The sequence below is a fragment of the Lissotriton helveticus genome, chromosome 7, assembly GCF_964261635.1.
Source record: "Lissotriton helveticus chromosome 7, aLisHel1.1, whole genome shotgun sequence".
Classification (NCBI taxonomy): Eukaryota; Metazoa; Chordata; class Amphibia; order Caudata; family Salamandridae; genus Lissotriton; species Lissotriton helveticus.
The window spans coordinates 1,502,095,267-1,502,112,325 of NC_136068.1; the positions used below are offsets into that span (position 1 = coordinate 1,502,095,267).

A 17,059-nucleotide genomic window follows, 5' to 3' on the forward strand; every position below is an offset into this window, starting at 1 on the left:
CTGTGTACATGCACATCTGTGCATGTACACCTGTGCCATGTGGCTCACAGACATGCCCTAAGGGCATGTCTGTGTGCCACATGGCACACAAGCCAGAAACAGGGGTGCAACAGGGTGTCAAAGTGACACCCTGTCCCCCTTGGCAATTCGGTATTTTTACAGATTCGGTAATTACCGAATCGGTATTTGCCATTGATTTCTATGGGCTTCAAGGCCCATAGTATTCAATGGCAAATACCAATTCGGTAATTGCCGAATTGGTAAATACCAAATCCTACCGATTCGGTATTTGTTACCGAATAATTACCTACATCAGATTTACCGATTCATGAATACCGAATCGGTAAAATTCGGTATTTATGAATCGTAAATCTGATTTACCTACATCTAGCTCTATGTTCGGATGTGTTACTAGGTACCGAAACTTCTCTTAATTGTACCTCAATGCAGACATGATCATGCGTGCACTGTTTGCAGGTGTAGTCGGAACTGATCAGCAATTCATCCCCGTTGCGCTCTCGTTGTGCCGGTATAGTGGTACGGGTTGTAATTCTTCTGCAGCTTCTATTGCTCACATTGCATGGTTTGTGAAGCTTGTCACCAGCTTGTAGAGAATGGTACAACCCAGTCCAAATTACTCGCACACTGGAAATGCTGGTGATCCGTCTTAATTAGAGAGGGAGAGCGTAGCCTCCGCTCCGGCCGGTCGCTATTTCCACAGTGCCCCCTCGGCACATTACCCACAATGCCTAGCAGGTGCATGACGTGGGGATATAGACTAGAATGCAACACCACAATAACTACAACAACTTTGACCCAAACCCATCACGTGCAGCCGAAACAAACTCATCCAACCAACAAACACCAGCCCAGCCATAACATCTCCATAACAATGTCGCTCGACATTCAGACCAACACAACCATCACTTCTTCCTTCCACTCTGGGACACCTACTGACCCCTGCCCCCACCATCTCTTCAACCTCAGCTCCAACATAATCACCACTGACCTGACCACCTTCCTCGTTACCTCCATCACCAAATTAACCTTCCCATTTGGATGGAAACAAGCAAAAGTCAGACCCCTCCTACAGAAGCCATCTGCCGACTCCAGCGACCTCAAAAACTACTGGCCAATCTCCCTGTTCCCATAGCCAACAAATGTACTTGAGAAATCCATCAACCTGCAGCTCACTGACTACCTTGAATGGAACCACCTACTCAATGACTCATAATTAGGATTACGGGCCACCCACAGCACAGAGACCGCACTGATCGTCGCAACAGATGACATCAGGACCCTTCTCGACCGAGGAGAAACTGTTGCCCTAATTCATCATTATCAAAACACTCCGCAACATTGGCATTCAGCAACACACCCTCAAGTGGATCTTCTCATTCCTCTCAGTCAGGACACACAGAGCAACCATCTACCTCCCTTCTCCTCCTCTCCGAAAGACATCATATGCGACATGCCCCAAGGTTCATCCCTCAGGCCCACCCTGTTCAACATAAGTATGGGCGAATTTTGCAGATTTGCGATCCGCAAATTCGCGCGAAATTGCCAAAAAAATCAGCGAGATTGCGAAAAATCTGCGAACTCGCAGATTTGCACAAATTATTGTTTCTACTGGCAAAAAGTAAGTGCTAGCTCGTTGGGTAAATGTATAGTGCTTTTCCAACACTTCAGTTGCGAAAGGGCCAGAAGAGTTGTCTCCAGTGACCATGTGTGTGTTACTATGCCATCGTGCAGAAGGGCACCGGGGTCCCTTGAGTGAGCTGTCCATAGTGGGTAAAAAGCGGGACGACGGTGCACACCGCTAGTGTGTGGGCGGGGCCAAACGGGCATGGCTTCTAAGCGAGTTCACATGCCTTTTGTCTGTATAAAAGGTCAGAGACCGATCAGAGCAGCAGATGAGGAGAAAGAAGCTCCTGGACACAGGAACTGCTCGGGGATTGCTCTTGTGAAAGTGAAGGATGCAAAGGCCTCTATCCAGCATCACAGCTAATTTTCGACGGTAGATATGGGGAGAAAGCACACCTGCCTAGCCTCGACAAAGCTCACGATTGTTTTTGGGCTGATGAATGCGTTACTGAATTTGAGCTTCAACTCGGGCACCTGCTTTATTTATATATGTAAGTGCTTCCTGTTGAGGTTTAATTTTTGTGACAGGAGCATCGTGCCAGAATGAATCCTACCCTGCACGAAGATGCCAGCCACCGTTTAAAAAAAAAATCTGCCCGCGAGCTGATTTGCGGATTTTTCGGCAATTTCGCGAGATTCACAGATTGCGAAATTGCCGAAAAACCGCAAATTCCGTGAGCGGAACGGATTTTCCGCCCATATTTAATCTGCTTGACTCCCGATCCCAGAAATCATCAGCCCAAGGACTCAACAGTAGCTCCTATACCGACGACACCCAGCTCACGAGGACCCCTCCAACACCAGAACCAACTTCCCCAATGCCGTGACCGACTTAACCGACTGGATGAGAAATAGCTGCCTCAAGCTAAGCTCCAACAAAAAAGAGGTGCTGATATTCGAAAGAACACCTCCACGTAGGACCACAGCTGATAGCTGAAAGAGTTCAGACTCAAACCCACACCGATCCACCAAGCGTGCAACCTTGGCATAATGCACAACAGCCAACTGACCATGAAACAACAAGTCAATGCTGTCGCTTCCTCCTGCTTGCACACCCTCCTCATGCTCCATAGAATCTTCAAATGTATACCAGTAAACACCAGAAGCACGGTCACACAAGCCCTTGTCATCAGCTGCCTTGACTACTGCAACGCTCTCCACCCTGGAATCCCCACCCAGATCCTCAGAAGACTCCAGACTCATCATAAACCTCCCCAAATGGAGCAACATCTCTCCACACCTCAGACACCTCCACTGGCTCCCCATCCAGAAGAGAATCCAGTTCAAGATGCTCACAAATTCCTACAAAGCTCTCCATGACCAAGTGCCATCCTGCATCAACCACTGGCTGAACTTCCATCTACCATTGAGACTACTGTGCCCCGCCTCTTTTGCCCTCACACACATCCCCCGTGTTCCTCATAGCCACAGCGGAGGCCGCTCCATCTCCTAAATCGCCTACAAGACCTGGAACGTTCTCCCTCTCCACCTCCGAACAGTACCCTACCTGTCAGACTTCAGAAAGGGACTCAAGACCTGGCTTTTCATCGCAGATGCAGCCACCTCAGCATCCAGATACGCCTAGGGGTGATAACGTTGAATGATTGATTGATTTAACGGTCGTTGTGCTCATCCCTAAATTAGACCATTTGGCAGACAGTCATAAGTCTCGTATTGCCATTCAAGTGAAGGTGTCAAGTATCAGAAACCACCGGCTCAAAATAATCACTGGCTATAGTGCTACCTTGACTGATTGCCACTGGTTAGACTATTTGCGTATAGTCCTGCCATCACCGTTGGGGTGTTTGAATTTTGCCATTGCATTGTGTCCCTCCTCACCACATCCCCAGTCCCTAGCCCCACTTGCCCTGCCCCACTATTCGTAACAGGGTCTCTATGTGTCTCCTTCCCTCTCACCCCGCATTTTCACACGTGCAAGGGTCGGTCTCGCACTTCTCACCCTGTCCCCATCCATCACAGGTGTGTCCTCCCTCGCTTTCTTTGACTCCCCTTCCTATGGGTATTTCAGAAAGGTAAGTCGCATCTAGTAACTATCGAACAGTACATTCTATACCTACTGACGTTTTTAAGTGGGTTATTAGACAGTAGATATCTTTTCTCTATTTTTTTCACCATTAAACCCTGTTGGCAGCGCCTGGAGGACAGGTCCCAGCCTCAGTCCGCTAACCGCACCTGCAGCCAGACATCTGCGCCTCCCTGCGCCCTGTAACCAAAGACTGCCCGGGGTCTCCCTCACTTAAGGGAGCGCAGATTTCCAGAGAGAAGATTATTACAGGCTTGCTAGGCGTTTTTTATTCATTCCATATTTTCCCACCTCCTCCCAGGATCCACCTTAAATCTCTCCCCCTCCCCTTCTCCCCTCTCAGGGTGTGTGTGGAAAAGAAAATGTGATCGTACAGAGAGAGGCAGAGAGATAGAACTAGGGAAGAGGGAGCCGGGAGAGATACAGGGACTGATAGGGGACGGGGGCACTCTCACCACACCTGACAGACCACCAGAGGGGGTGGCGCACTCACTGGAGACATGCTGATGGTGCTGAGCAAAGACATCTTTTGGACAGACGCTAGATTGTCGGGCTGTCAGATCTGACATCCACGTCAGGGCTTTCGAGAGGGGTTTCGTCTGTATCCTTCACTGTGGACTCCACGTTCAACCGCGCGCCTCTCGCCTTCGCCATCAACTTATAAAATTATATGTACACATGTAAAACGCCAATGCGAAGAGCCCTGCCTCGTGCCGGGATTCCCACCCACTCCAAGCGACGCTTATCGGATACTGTATTCGCGATTTGGCGTTCTTTTTATTCGCCTTACAGGAAAATGAGCCAAGTATCCCTGCTGCTCTCCTGGGACAGCGGACGCAACCATTGATTCTGTTCAGTTTTTTTTTTTTTTTACAAATACGGAGAAATAAGAAGAAAATCATATTTGCTTCTTTGGTATATATTAAAGAGATGCAGCACCTTCTAGAGACACCAGCGTGGTAGACACCACTTATCATATATTTATAAAGTAAAAGAACTGACCCTGCGAAGTACTGTCAAAAGATTTTTAAAGCACGGATGCTGGAACAAGATGCTTGCGTGAAGATAAAGCTGTCTCGTTGACTGTTCAGTGCCGAGAGAAAACTTGAAATCACACTTTGTGAATTTGGCAGTCTACTTTTTAAATCCATTAACATCTCAGATTATTTCTGCTCCTGGTTGTTCTGGGGATGAAGAGAGAACCTGTAGAAGGATGCTGGCTTTAATCTGCAGAGCTCTGCTAATCTTCCAGGCAGGTGCCGTCACCTACGTAGCAGGTAAGGCAGCACCTTTATGCGAACATGAATAAACATTGCATTTATTTATTTAATATTTTTCGTAAAGCTCTTAATCATCACAAGTACTCAAGCGCTAGAAGGGAATACGGTGACCAATTCCCGTAGGTTGTAGGAAACGATGTACGAAAAGCGCCTGCAGCATTTCCTTCTAATGCATTTTCTTTGAGAATCTTGCCCAGCGTGTTTGTCCCAGGATCACACCATTGTCAAAGGGGAGAGTGAGAGTCTCAGTTAGATGAATGTAGTTAGTGAGTTGTATTGTAATCAAACAACTTCGGAGTGCTTTAATGAACGTAGCAGCGAGGGTGCAGACGTTTCTGGTAGTTGTGGTTCTTTGGGGTCATCAGCTCACTATGAAACATGCCGAGGAGAACGCGACCCGAGGCGTCCATCGGCACCCAGGGCGACATTCCAGAAGGCGGGGGCTGGGGGCTGCTGATTTGGAACAGCACCCTGTGGCGCTGAGCCCAGGACTGGCACCAGTCTCTGACGCACCCACCAGTGCAGGAGCCTAGAAACCCAGGGGAGTCCCAGGCTCCCCGGAGCAAACAGGTGGTTGTTCTCGCCCCCATGAACAGAGAGCGACGGAAATAGGTGCCTTTCTCCTGGTACCCCCAGGGTGGGCGGTGGCTGCCAAAAGTGAAGCGCTTTGGGTCTCTCACTTGATGCTTTAGCACTTAGCTGGTATGGATTGTGACTTGGAAAAAGCAATTAATGAATTGAATGATTTAAAGCACGAGCTCGTAATAATGCCTTCATCTGAAGCCAGCAAAACGCGGAGCTTGCTATTGTCTCCTAAAGCACACAACTCTGAAAGATATTCAACAACCATAGACGTGTTGTGCCCTGCCAGTACTTGTCACTCTGATGTTGTAATCGATTTACCAGAAATTAAAGCAAGATTGAAGCAAATGCCACATTCCCCAATGATATAGCGAGTTAGTGAACAGTAGATGTTCACCTTCCCGTGAGCTGCAGTGGAGGTGATGCCCTCACCGCGAATGGCTATCCCATCAAGCTGTAGAGTGCACGCGCGTCTGTGGTTCTGGAAGATTTACACCGGCTGTCACTCAGGCCACCGCGTCTATGCACAGGAGGGCGATCCCCTAATTGGCGGGAAAGCCTCTTAAGGCGCCAGCCTCCTAGCGGCTTAAATAGATGGATCCAGCTGAGCCAGCTAACAGAATGTATAAATATTTATCAGTAATCCAGAAATCAGAAGATAATTAAAATCGAAAGGTGAGCGACATTTGGGGGTAATAACCAAGAAAACGCGCTCCCCAGTTCTCATCAGACCAATTTATTTCGGGTTAAATGTAACCATATATGTGCAAACAGTGACACCTTTTTGTTTGAATAGCTGGGGGTGTAACAGAGGATAGAAATTAAATCTTTCAATGATTGCCAGATGTAAATAAGCAGTTTTCTTTAGCACGGCTCCTAACATATGTGTCTACCCTGTTTCTAAGCACTGGCGTGTCAAGACCAAAGAGCGAAATAAGGCAGGAAACCGCTGATCTTCAAAAGGGATATTTTGCCCAATTTCCGTACTTGCATCCAGAAGATAATGCATATTTGCGCTCTGATAAATTACGCCTGTTACAGGAACGGAACTCAAGCATATGTACATTTGTACCACACATATGGAATGGGCAACATGTGATTGTAAAGGTGTGAGGCGGATGAAGGGTAGGGAAAGTCAAATCACCGCCTTTGCATATGCAAAATGGAAAATGTAAGAGGGCAAAAAACAGTAATTAAGAGGAGGAGGCACCCACGCCAGAATTCGATCTCACAGAATGGGCGTTGACTCACAGAAGTGGACCACACGATCTATATACATTTGTCTTGATCATGAATTGCTCATGCTCTAAACAGGGGCTAAAACATGAAGTTAAAAGGCACATTTATCAAGATTACCACATGCTGTTAACTGGAATCACTCCCAAAGACGAGGCAGATCACATCCCAAAATGGCACATGAGCAATATGAAGAAGAACAGCACTTATGAAAATCAGTATACAAATGATAGGGACAGGCCAGGCAGGTGTCCATGAATCCCAGAGTCAGCCAATCTGCAACATATTAAGAATGTTCTGCAAGCATGGAGGGCTAGCATGGAAAGGATGTGTCTTGCTGGGGTCGGGTTTTGATGGACCCAGCCCAGGTTTGGACTGTCCAGTGTCAGGCCTAGACTAGCTTTAGCAAGATTTAAACTGGCCCGTACCACACAAGGCAGAAATGGTCCAAACCTAACAGATTTTGACCATGCCTGGATTAGGACCGACCTCGGTATGGTTTGGAGTGGTAGGAGCCAGATTACATCCTTATTTGGTAAAATATAAAATAATATGTGACAAATTTAGTCCAAATTGAATGGATCTGTGACTGATTTTGCCCACCTGGACAGATAAAAAATGAAGGCTATGGCAGCATTGTCAACCTCTATACGAAAGCTGGGGTGGTCAGCCTACGACACATGGAAAATCCAGTCAGGTTTTCAAGTTATCCGCAGTGAATATGTATGAGGCTCATTTACATTTAATTAAATTCGATGGAGTTAATTTGCATGAGCCCTGGCCGTGCTAAAACCCAGACTTGACTTTAGTATTCGGTGAATCAACTAGCTCGGCCCTACACAAGGCCGCTCCAGATGCTGCTATCCAGTATGCGTGGCATGCATATGCTAACCAGATGCATCAGTCTGGCATCTCTTGCGGAATTGTCTAGGGTCCTCTGCTTCTTTTTACATCAAGGCCTCCGGGCAAGGACCCACAAACCATGATTTCAGGGGGTCAGCATGTCTCATGGTTGTAGTTAATGAAGTTAGCCCACTTGTTGCTCTTTGAGTTCTTGCATTGTTGAGCCTGAAATGAGGCTGCATGTGTTTGTAATAGCATAATATGGCTTATCTTGCATAAATTAGAGGCAAAGGCACTGTGTGATATGTAAAATGGAAGTTCAGGGCTTGGATCCCTGCCTCGTGTGAATTTTTAACATATAGACGGACACTTCTACCTGATCCTGCCCATCCCATCTTCCACATTCTGCCAGATTTGGGCACAAAGGCCCAGTTTCTTCTTATAAGGTGGGGTTGCACTCAACGTAGGATCCCATCTTTGTACCTAATGATGGAAAGGCATTTCATTTATTTCAACATCCTTTGAAAAGGGCACTTACTGGAGCATCATTGGCAGACGAATTCTATGTCACCACTTAGAGTGGAGCAGAGAAGAATTTCTTTCGGAATTAAGTGTACACATTTTGTGCACTACAAATTTGCGAAAATTATCCACATATCCACATAAGATCAGCTGAAGATTTATTGCTGTTGCTATATGACTAGGAAATGCGCCTTTTCTAATGAAAAACCTTTCTCATTCCATACAATGTCAAGGAGAACTTTCCAAGGTAGACAATAGTGTAATCAGGACACATATCTGCAATAGATTCCAGTTGTCTGGAAGAGATGCGGTGTGCGGTGGTTTGTCACACAGCTTCCTATGGAGAGCCACAGAATCTCAATCGAGTATAGCCATACGTTACCTTTAACACAATTTAAGAGTGTCCCGTAGACGAAGATTTAACGTTTGCGTGGAAAACCAGCGCAGTTCCAAGGCCGGACCTGCTGTATGTATCTGAATTTATAACTTTCCAAAATCAGACCATTTTCTGCCAATTTAATGACGCTTCACATTGTAAGTACCAAAAGAGTGCTTCTGCAGACATTCCGCCCAAAGTCTCTCAAGGGCAGCGAGAAGATGGTGAAGTACAGTTTATATTTATGAACGGATGCATCCACAAGACATGGTAGGTCCTGCCCAGAGCACTTCTGTAGGAAGCTATGAGGACTTTTAATATTTCCATAAGGTATTATGGATTCTATATAGTCACTATGTACTAGGCAATGTACGACCTTTTGTCTGCCATTGCCCCTTAATCTTTTTCATATAACAACAACGATAATAGCAATAATAATAATAACAGCAATGAAAATGAAAGGCATTACATTTGCTGACTCAGTAATACTCAGCTCATCAGCCTCAGTTTGATGAAAGGCTGCCTCTCAGGGCTAGAACCATGACCTCCAGGTTTTGCAGAGTTGCCAACGGAGCTGTGTCTAAGCAGGATTTTATTGTTTACCACCTAACCTTCAGCTTCTGGCAAAATCACAGAGCACAATTATGAACTCACCTGGACGTTCACAACTAAAGAATACCCTCTGTCAAAGTTCTTCAGAAATCACAGACCAGGTTTGGCCAGTTTGCTGCTTGCCAGGGTGATGCTTGTGAACACGCAGTTTGGCAATAGTGAAGCTCGGGAATGGCTAATATCGGACAAGAGAAACAAGGTAGGAAGTAGAAGTATTGGGTAGTGGCGGTTCAGATCTGCACATCTTCTTTCGTGTGCTTGTGCCTTGGTACTGGTCCAAAGAACAGTCATTGAAGGTATACAATTAAATACGTGGATGCTTGGGTGGAATGTTGCACTGCACACTAAAGTGAATGTTTCTCACTTTTTTACTGTACTATTGAAACTGTTTGGTATTGTAACCGTGCTAAGAAGTATAGAGACAGTGACAAGGCCTCACAGATGCAGACAGCCTAGGGGGGCATCTAATATCGCAGGAAAAGTCAAAAAGAGCAGTACTAACAGGAGTGCATCCAGATGTTTCCACGACCAGCAATGGGTGCCAAGGGACCTCTTTTAATAAGATTGGCTTAACTATTATCCCACTGAACTATCAAACAGCATGCATGGGGGAGGAGAGCTCACAGGTCGAAATATCAAAGAACCATAGAATTCCAAAAATAAAAGTTCAACATCTTATGATGATTTTCCAAAACACGGGGACGTAAAATAGAAAAGTAAATACACGTGCATACTGAAAACATCTGTATGCAATATATATGCAAGGGTTGCAAAATCTGGAAGGTGCAGCTTTTAGTGCCTCATCTGTGCAACTGGAGGCAGGTCTTAGATAAAACCATAGAGGGTGGGCCTCGACGAGTAGTTTTCATTGCATAAGCAGGATATCCGCTCCTTCAATTTCCATCTTCACTCATTCTGTTTCAGGATGTTAGCGCACCTCTGTATGGGAACACCTTAATACAAATCACTGTATGGTTGTTCAAAAACATGAACCTCTTTGGACCCTGTGTGCACCCATACAAAATATATATTGTTTCAGCGCACTGTGAGCAATATATTGGTACAAACCCTGTTTTACAGATATTTTCATTTTTCAAAACGAATTTACCCAATATTGTTGGGGGGATTTATAAAAAATCCTGTAACACTATTTAAGGAAATGTTACTCTGAATGTCTGGAAGATTGAAATACCAAATAAGTGTGGGTTTTCATATGAAATATAGGATGCACAATCACATAATATAAATGAAGAATGCAAAATTGGGAAATTATCATTGTTTATTGTGCACTGTTCATTTGAGGAAAGAACTCCTTTTATTGAAAGCATGAGAAATATATATTCTAACTCTGTATAACCTAAGGAATTTTGTGATACAAGCTTGCTCTGACCGGCGAAAACACTAAGCATAATGTTTGTCAGATTTTCTGCATTCTATCCAGTCCCCCTCATGCAGGTTCACTGACAAGTCCTGACCCACTTTTTGTTTTCTGCTGGCTCTTCTAAAAGTGGGAATACCATACATGTATGTATTTTTAATAGGTGTGGTGTGTCAACATACAAAAACACTAGGTGCAATGTAATTTGGAAATTTCAAAGCACATGAATGAAAAATTCTGCTTGAGAGTATCTTTACTTTGGTCACAATTATTACCCATGGGCTGTATGTAAACCCGCATTCAAAATAAAGTTTCAATATTTGCACATCCAAATGTTTCTTTCTCTGGGTACCAGTCCTTTTTGCTGATTGGTAGCTCGGAAAACATGTTGAGGATGGTATTTGTGAACTTTTTAGCATTGATTTCTATGAAAATGGTAATTACACTGAGTCTTTATTTGCTCAAGAACTTAACCCATCAAACAATTAACCTCTGTCTGTGTTCCTCTGCATCTTCTGAGTGGGGGTACCAGACGTATTGGTTTTCTATGCGCTCTCCATGCCCGCATTTAATAAACTGGGTGCCATGCATTTAGGAAATGAACTCAAATGAAAGCTGAAGGCTGGTTTCTGGTGTCTTAATTTTGGTTGCAGGTATCACTTTTGGGCTGTACATAAAACTACCACAAGCATCTATTTTCAACATCTGCACTTCCTAAGATTTCTGACTGGAGCCAGAATTTCCTCATTCTAATTGGCAGGCCATGAGAATGCCATGAACATGATGTTTGATATGGAAATTACCAGAAGGTTCTCTGGGAAACCTAGTGCACTGCAAAAGTCACTCCAATGAGTGTACAATGTCAGAAATAGTTCTTAACATGTGATCAACAGCATTCATTTACCAGAATGCAGTTAAACATTCAATAAACCACATTAGCAAAATTACATTTAGTCTGTAGTCCTCTAACGTTGATATGATATTCGTTTTATTTAATAAAACGAATATCATGCCGAACACCCCCCCACACAGCACCAGCGCCTTGAGACCCTCACGGGTGAGTAGTCACGCTTAACAAACACCTGATTTGATTTGATTTGATTTGACCCTCCATTCCGCGCGGCGCTTAATACCATGATGGATAACTATGTCGATCATATAACACGGGCACTGCCACCTCGAGGTTGGTTAAATGGGGTGAGTTGAAAGTGATCATTCGGGGTCATAGTCTGGGAGTGAATGGCAGAATGTACTGACAAATTGAGGGTGAGCTATCCCAGATCGAACATAAATTTTGGAACTGGAGACCCAGCTCATGCATGATGAATCCCTCAGCTCCGCCCTTAGAGATGCGTGGCACATCCATGCCGCCCTAATAGAACGTTTTAGATGCCATAACTATGTGACGCATTCTGCCAAAACTCATGCAGTTGCATATAAATTGGGCTCCCTCCTGGCATTGCTGATCCGACACGAGCAGCCCAACCGCCCAGTTGTATTTTTACAGTCCGCTAGTGATTGCATGCTATACACACAATGGGAGATCCATGATGAGCTCACCGGGCACTACAGCAGGCTATATCAATCACAGCTTAAAGCAGATGGTGCCGAAACAGACATTTTCCTTTCTAAGCTCCCCTTCTTACGATTAAACCCTGACCACACCTGAAGCTTGATGCCCCCATCACTTTATTGAGGTAAAGAAAGCCATCCACACACTGGCCACAGGCAAGTCACTGGTTCATGATGGACTCCAAGCTGAGTTTTACAAGGTACATGCCGACCAGTTGTCTCTCCATTTGCTGACCATGCTCAGTAAGGCCCATTTGCCTTCTCACCTTGCGATGTCCTTTTGAGAGGCCCTGCTGGTGTCCCTTACCAAACTAGACAGGGACCCTCCTCTACTTGGTTCCTACAGGCAGCTAGCATTGCTTAATACAGACTACAAAATATTGGCCAAAATGTTAGCGGATCGTCTGATGCCCCTGGTCCTTGTGCTAATACACCAGGGCCAAACAGGTTTGTTCCAGCCCACAATACATCACTCAATCTGCTGTGTCTTTTTCTGGTCCTTGCTTACGCTCTGGGCACCTACCCTCTTTCCGGGTGCTGGGTTTTGAACCTGGAGAAGGCCTTTGATTCAATGGAGTGGCTGTTCCTCTTTGCAGTACTGCCACGATACAGCATAGGGTCAGTGGTGAGGGTCCACACAGGAACCCTGTTCTCCGACCAGGTACAAATACGCAGGGGTACTTGGCAGGATTGTACACTTTCCCCTCTTCTCTTTTCCTTGGCTATCAAGCTTCTGGCACTGGCCATGCAGGAGCAGGCCAAAGACTGGGGTATACCTCTAGGGAACAGTTTTGACGTGATCTCTTTATATGCAGATTATTTGCTTCTCTATATCAGAGATGTCTACTCTGTCCCACATTCAATAGCGTACATGCTCAACAGCTTTGCCCTCTTATCTGGCTTCCGGGTTAATTGGATAAAACCCTGCCTTTTTCCTTTCGTGCCCACAATCTTAGACCCTACATTAACTATCAACGGGTTGTTATGTCTTTGCAACCAGCGGTATTCAGATACCTTCGTGTCAGGATATACCATTCTGAGTCGGACCTGCTTGAGGGGAACCTCATCCGGGCGACCACTTCCGTGAGCTCATAGATGGCCTTCTGAGCCACAGTGCTGCGGTCGGCAGCTGGCTGTATACTGCTCTTGAAGATGGTGGTGCCTCCTTGTCTCTTTTATTACTTTTGTAATCTGCCATTATATATATCACCCCCTTCTTCAGAGCTAAAAAGAGGAGGCTCAGCAATTGTATCTGCAGCAAATCCCCCTCCAGAGTGGCATTGACGAAATTATATTTACCTGTAGACCAAGGTGGGCTAGCAACACTGAATTATGAGCATTATGACTTTGCTTCCCCACTCCAGTGGGTAGCTAGGTGGTTGGCAGGTACGCAACTTGAAAATGACGCTACACTGGAGTCGGCATTAGAGATGGCTGCTATCCTTCACTTTACCCACCCCTCCGACAAGCCGTCATTACCATCTTCTAGAATGTTGCGGGTGGCATATCAGCATTTCCGTCATTGCCTCTCCCTTACTAACTCAACCACACCATACGCCCCAACAGTCGCAATACTTGGCACACCCAGAGGTCAGACTACAACTACAATGGCAGAGCTGACCATCTGGCATGAGTTGGGACTACACACACTCAGTGGCCTCTATCAGGAGGGGGGCCTTATTCCCTATGATACCCTGATGGCAGAGAAGGGATTGCCCCCATGCATCACTACGCCTTAACTGGGAAACAGCATTAGCAAGACCATTGATAGACAAAGACTGAACTGGACTACTAGTGAAGCCAAAGTATGTACCCCGAAATGCCAGATTTCTGCTCATACAATTCTATGTAGTACACCAAGTTTATTTAACCCCAGCCAAGATTAGCCGCTATTTTAACAGAACAGATGCCCCCTGCCCTTGATGTCGCCAGCTCAATGTTGACTTTCTCCATAGGCTAATGGACTGCCCAGCCATACAATATTGCTTGTACATGATATCTTTTCACCTTTCCATCTGCACGGGAAGACCTGCATGACATACTGGTGAGGCCTGCTTGGTTGGACTCCACCACTGGGATAAAAAACACAAAACCTCCTCCTGGTTTTTAGGTCTCGCGACCTATCGATGCGCGCATGCGCATCGAGCGGAGCGAGAATTCAAGTGGCGAAAATTCTCGTGAAACCACCAGCTTTTTGCTGGCGTTTTCATGCAGTTCATGTGAACCACGTGTTCAAACATGAACGCGCATCAGCCTCCCTCCATTTGCCGCACAGCACATCGAAGGGCTTCGCCCAGCGTGCGCTCTGCGGCTTCTCGGCTTCTCCTCCCCTAATCTCCTCCCCTAATTATGCCGCACACAGCCTTCCTTGCATTTCTCCTCCCCCTCCCCAGCCAGCTTCCCCCAGGCCGTGTTCCCTCATCCCTCGCACCCCCTCCTCCTTCAGCTTGAGCTGCGTGAACACGAGGGGCACACACTACTCTTCAAAAGAGAAAGAAGGTTGCCATTCTCCCAAAGGCTGCACCCTTCCCGGAAAGCAGAACCCAAGGCTCACAGTTTCATAAAGAACGTCTCTAGCCAACAAGTAAGAGATTTGGCTAAAGATTTCTGCTGTTTTAGAATGGCTCTCAGATGAGATATTCGCGTGGCTGACATAAATTAACAAACTCCGGAACACAAACATTCCGTCAGAATTTACTCCCAACACCACCATCCTATCGATTCCATTGAACACCAGCGCATCGTGCAATGGTAGCTGGTGCCCCTTGCGTAGGCCAGTCACCCTGGAGCATACTGCAAACAAGGCTATTCCTACCTTCAAGCCGAATCTCACATATCAAACTGACTGCTGAACACTAAAGCTTCTACAGCTTCTTAAACACTGAAACGGGCCAGCAAGGCACACCCCCATCAAAACACGCAAACATAAGACCGTCACTGCAAGCGGCCAAGCTATCAGCCAACACGGATTTACAAACCGCTCACAACAAAAAACAAGCATTGGCATTGCCAATAGGTCTCGCTTGTGGGACCTTATAAGTATTTAGTTTTGCAGCACAATATCCGATTATGCAACAAGGATAATGCCCACATGCATCAAGCATTTTTGTAGTCGCAAATGGTGCGATTCCTTAAAATCGGCCGTTTGCGAATGCAAAAGTGCTGTTTGGGATGCATCATGCCATTTTAGAAGTCGCATCTTTTTTACGATTTCTAAAATTGCGTTAGCATATAAGAAATCGCAATTGTGCGATTTCTTACATGCTATGCATCATTACAGAAAAATGTGCGATTTATAAAATTGGAAGTGCAAATTACCACGAAGTTCAACTTCGTGGTAATTTGCGAAATTGTTTAAAAATGAACAAAAATGCATTTTTTAAACTGTAAAGTTACAGACACACATGTCCTTAGGACATGTGTGTATGTAACTTATGCTGAAAAGTACATTTCATGGGTGCAGGGGGGGGTCATTTTGACCCCCCTCTCCACCCTTGAAATGCATTGATGAATTGCAATTGCACATTGCGAATTCGCAATTCCCATTCATTCCTATGGGCATTTTGGCCCATAGGAATGAATGGGAATTGTGAATTTGCAATTGAAAATTCGCATTTTTAATGCATTTCGGTAAAAATAGCGATTTTTACCGAATTGCAAAAAAAAAAGAAAAAATTCATGCATAGGCTTTTGCGAATTCTAAATTGCGAATCGTTATTTTTCGCAATTTAGAACTCGCAAAAGCCACTATTGATGCATGTGGGCCATTGTGCTGCAAAACTAAATACTTATAAGGTCCCACAAGCGAGACCTATTGGCAATGCCAATGCTTGTTGGACCTGGGGTTATTGATGGATAAGTACCTCATTACCCGTCAGTGGAGATCACCTGAGCCTCTGGTGTGGCAGGCCGGGTCACATTCTTTTATCGCTTGGACCCAAGTGGAGAGCGTTGTGCTCCATAGGGAAGACGATCTGGGCACCAGATATATCCACTCTCAGCTAACTGGGATACTGTTTTGCTCGACCTTCAGACATCCTTGCATGATGATGCTCCATCTAGGAGCAAGTGATGCCAAAGATTGAGTTGCAGGGGGGTAGAGGGGCACCGCGCACCACCTCAGTGACTAGAGACTTTTCTATGAACACTGTTGTTCTTTGGGATGTCAACGCGTACCTTGCCGGAGAGAGAGCGCGAAAATGTATAGAATTTGGACTGTTTTGCTATTCATGGCTGTTACCATTGTTCTTTTTCTTTAATATGGTCGTTGCTATTGTTCTTTTTACAGCATGGCTGTTTGATGGATATTAAATGTGCTGTTTTACTTTGTGATTTGACGTCCCAATTACATTGGCTGATTTTGGTGCTGTGTATTGATACCATGTGTACTATGCCCGACATCATGACTTTAAATGTCTCCTCATCATTTTACATGTCACTGTGTCTAAATTGCGAAAGGACAACTGTTCTGTTTTGGCATCATGTACCCTGTGCGGATGTTGTATGTATATGACAATCTAACGGGCATTTTGCCATGAATACAAAACGAATTAACAGATCAAACAAAAATAAATAAAATGTAAGTGAATGAATGGAGAGACACGCCGGTGGTCACGACCAATCCCTTACCTAATTGATTTTCTTTTACTCCTGGCATTGGAAAAAAACAGATTGTCGGTGCTGGTAGTATGAAGGAACATCAATGGTGAACACTATCTGTAGTGCACTCTAAAAAGGGCTAGAGCAGGCAAAAAGTTAAATTAAAAACACAGCAGAGAGCGAATTAGTCAAATATAAAAAACATTACAACGCTGGCTTACCCATCAATGGGACGGATGCAAGCTGGGCCACAATCCATGTCTGTCGGCCTGCAACATGTAAAGTAGCTAGTGCACTCAGAGAAAAATAATTTAAGATGGCTCTGTCAGTGAGTGCGTCCAAAAGCGATTGTAGAAACTGGACTACAAAAC

At 45.3% G+C, this 17,059-nt stretch overlaps 1 protein-coding gene across 1 annotated transcript in view; it reads left to right on the forward strand.

Moving 5' to 3' along the window:
- Positions 1-4,075: 4,075 nt before the first annotated feature.
- CA11 (carbonic anhydrase 11 (inactive)) overlaps positions 4,076-17,059 on the forward strand; it is a 954,158-nt gene continuing 941,174 nt past the window's right edge. The window contains exon 1 of the mRNA XM_078650922.1: positions 4,076-4,965. Within this exon, the coding sequence (XP_078507048.1) occupies positions 4,902-4,965 (64 nt within the window). The 5' untranslated portion in view covers positions 4,076-4,901. The remainder of the gene's footprint in view (positions 4,966-17,059) is intronic.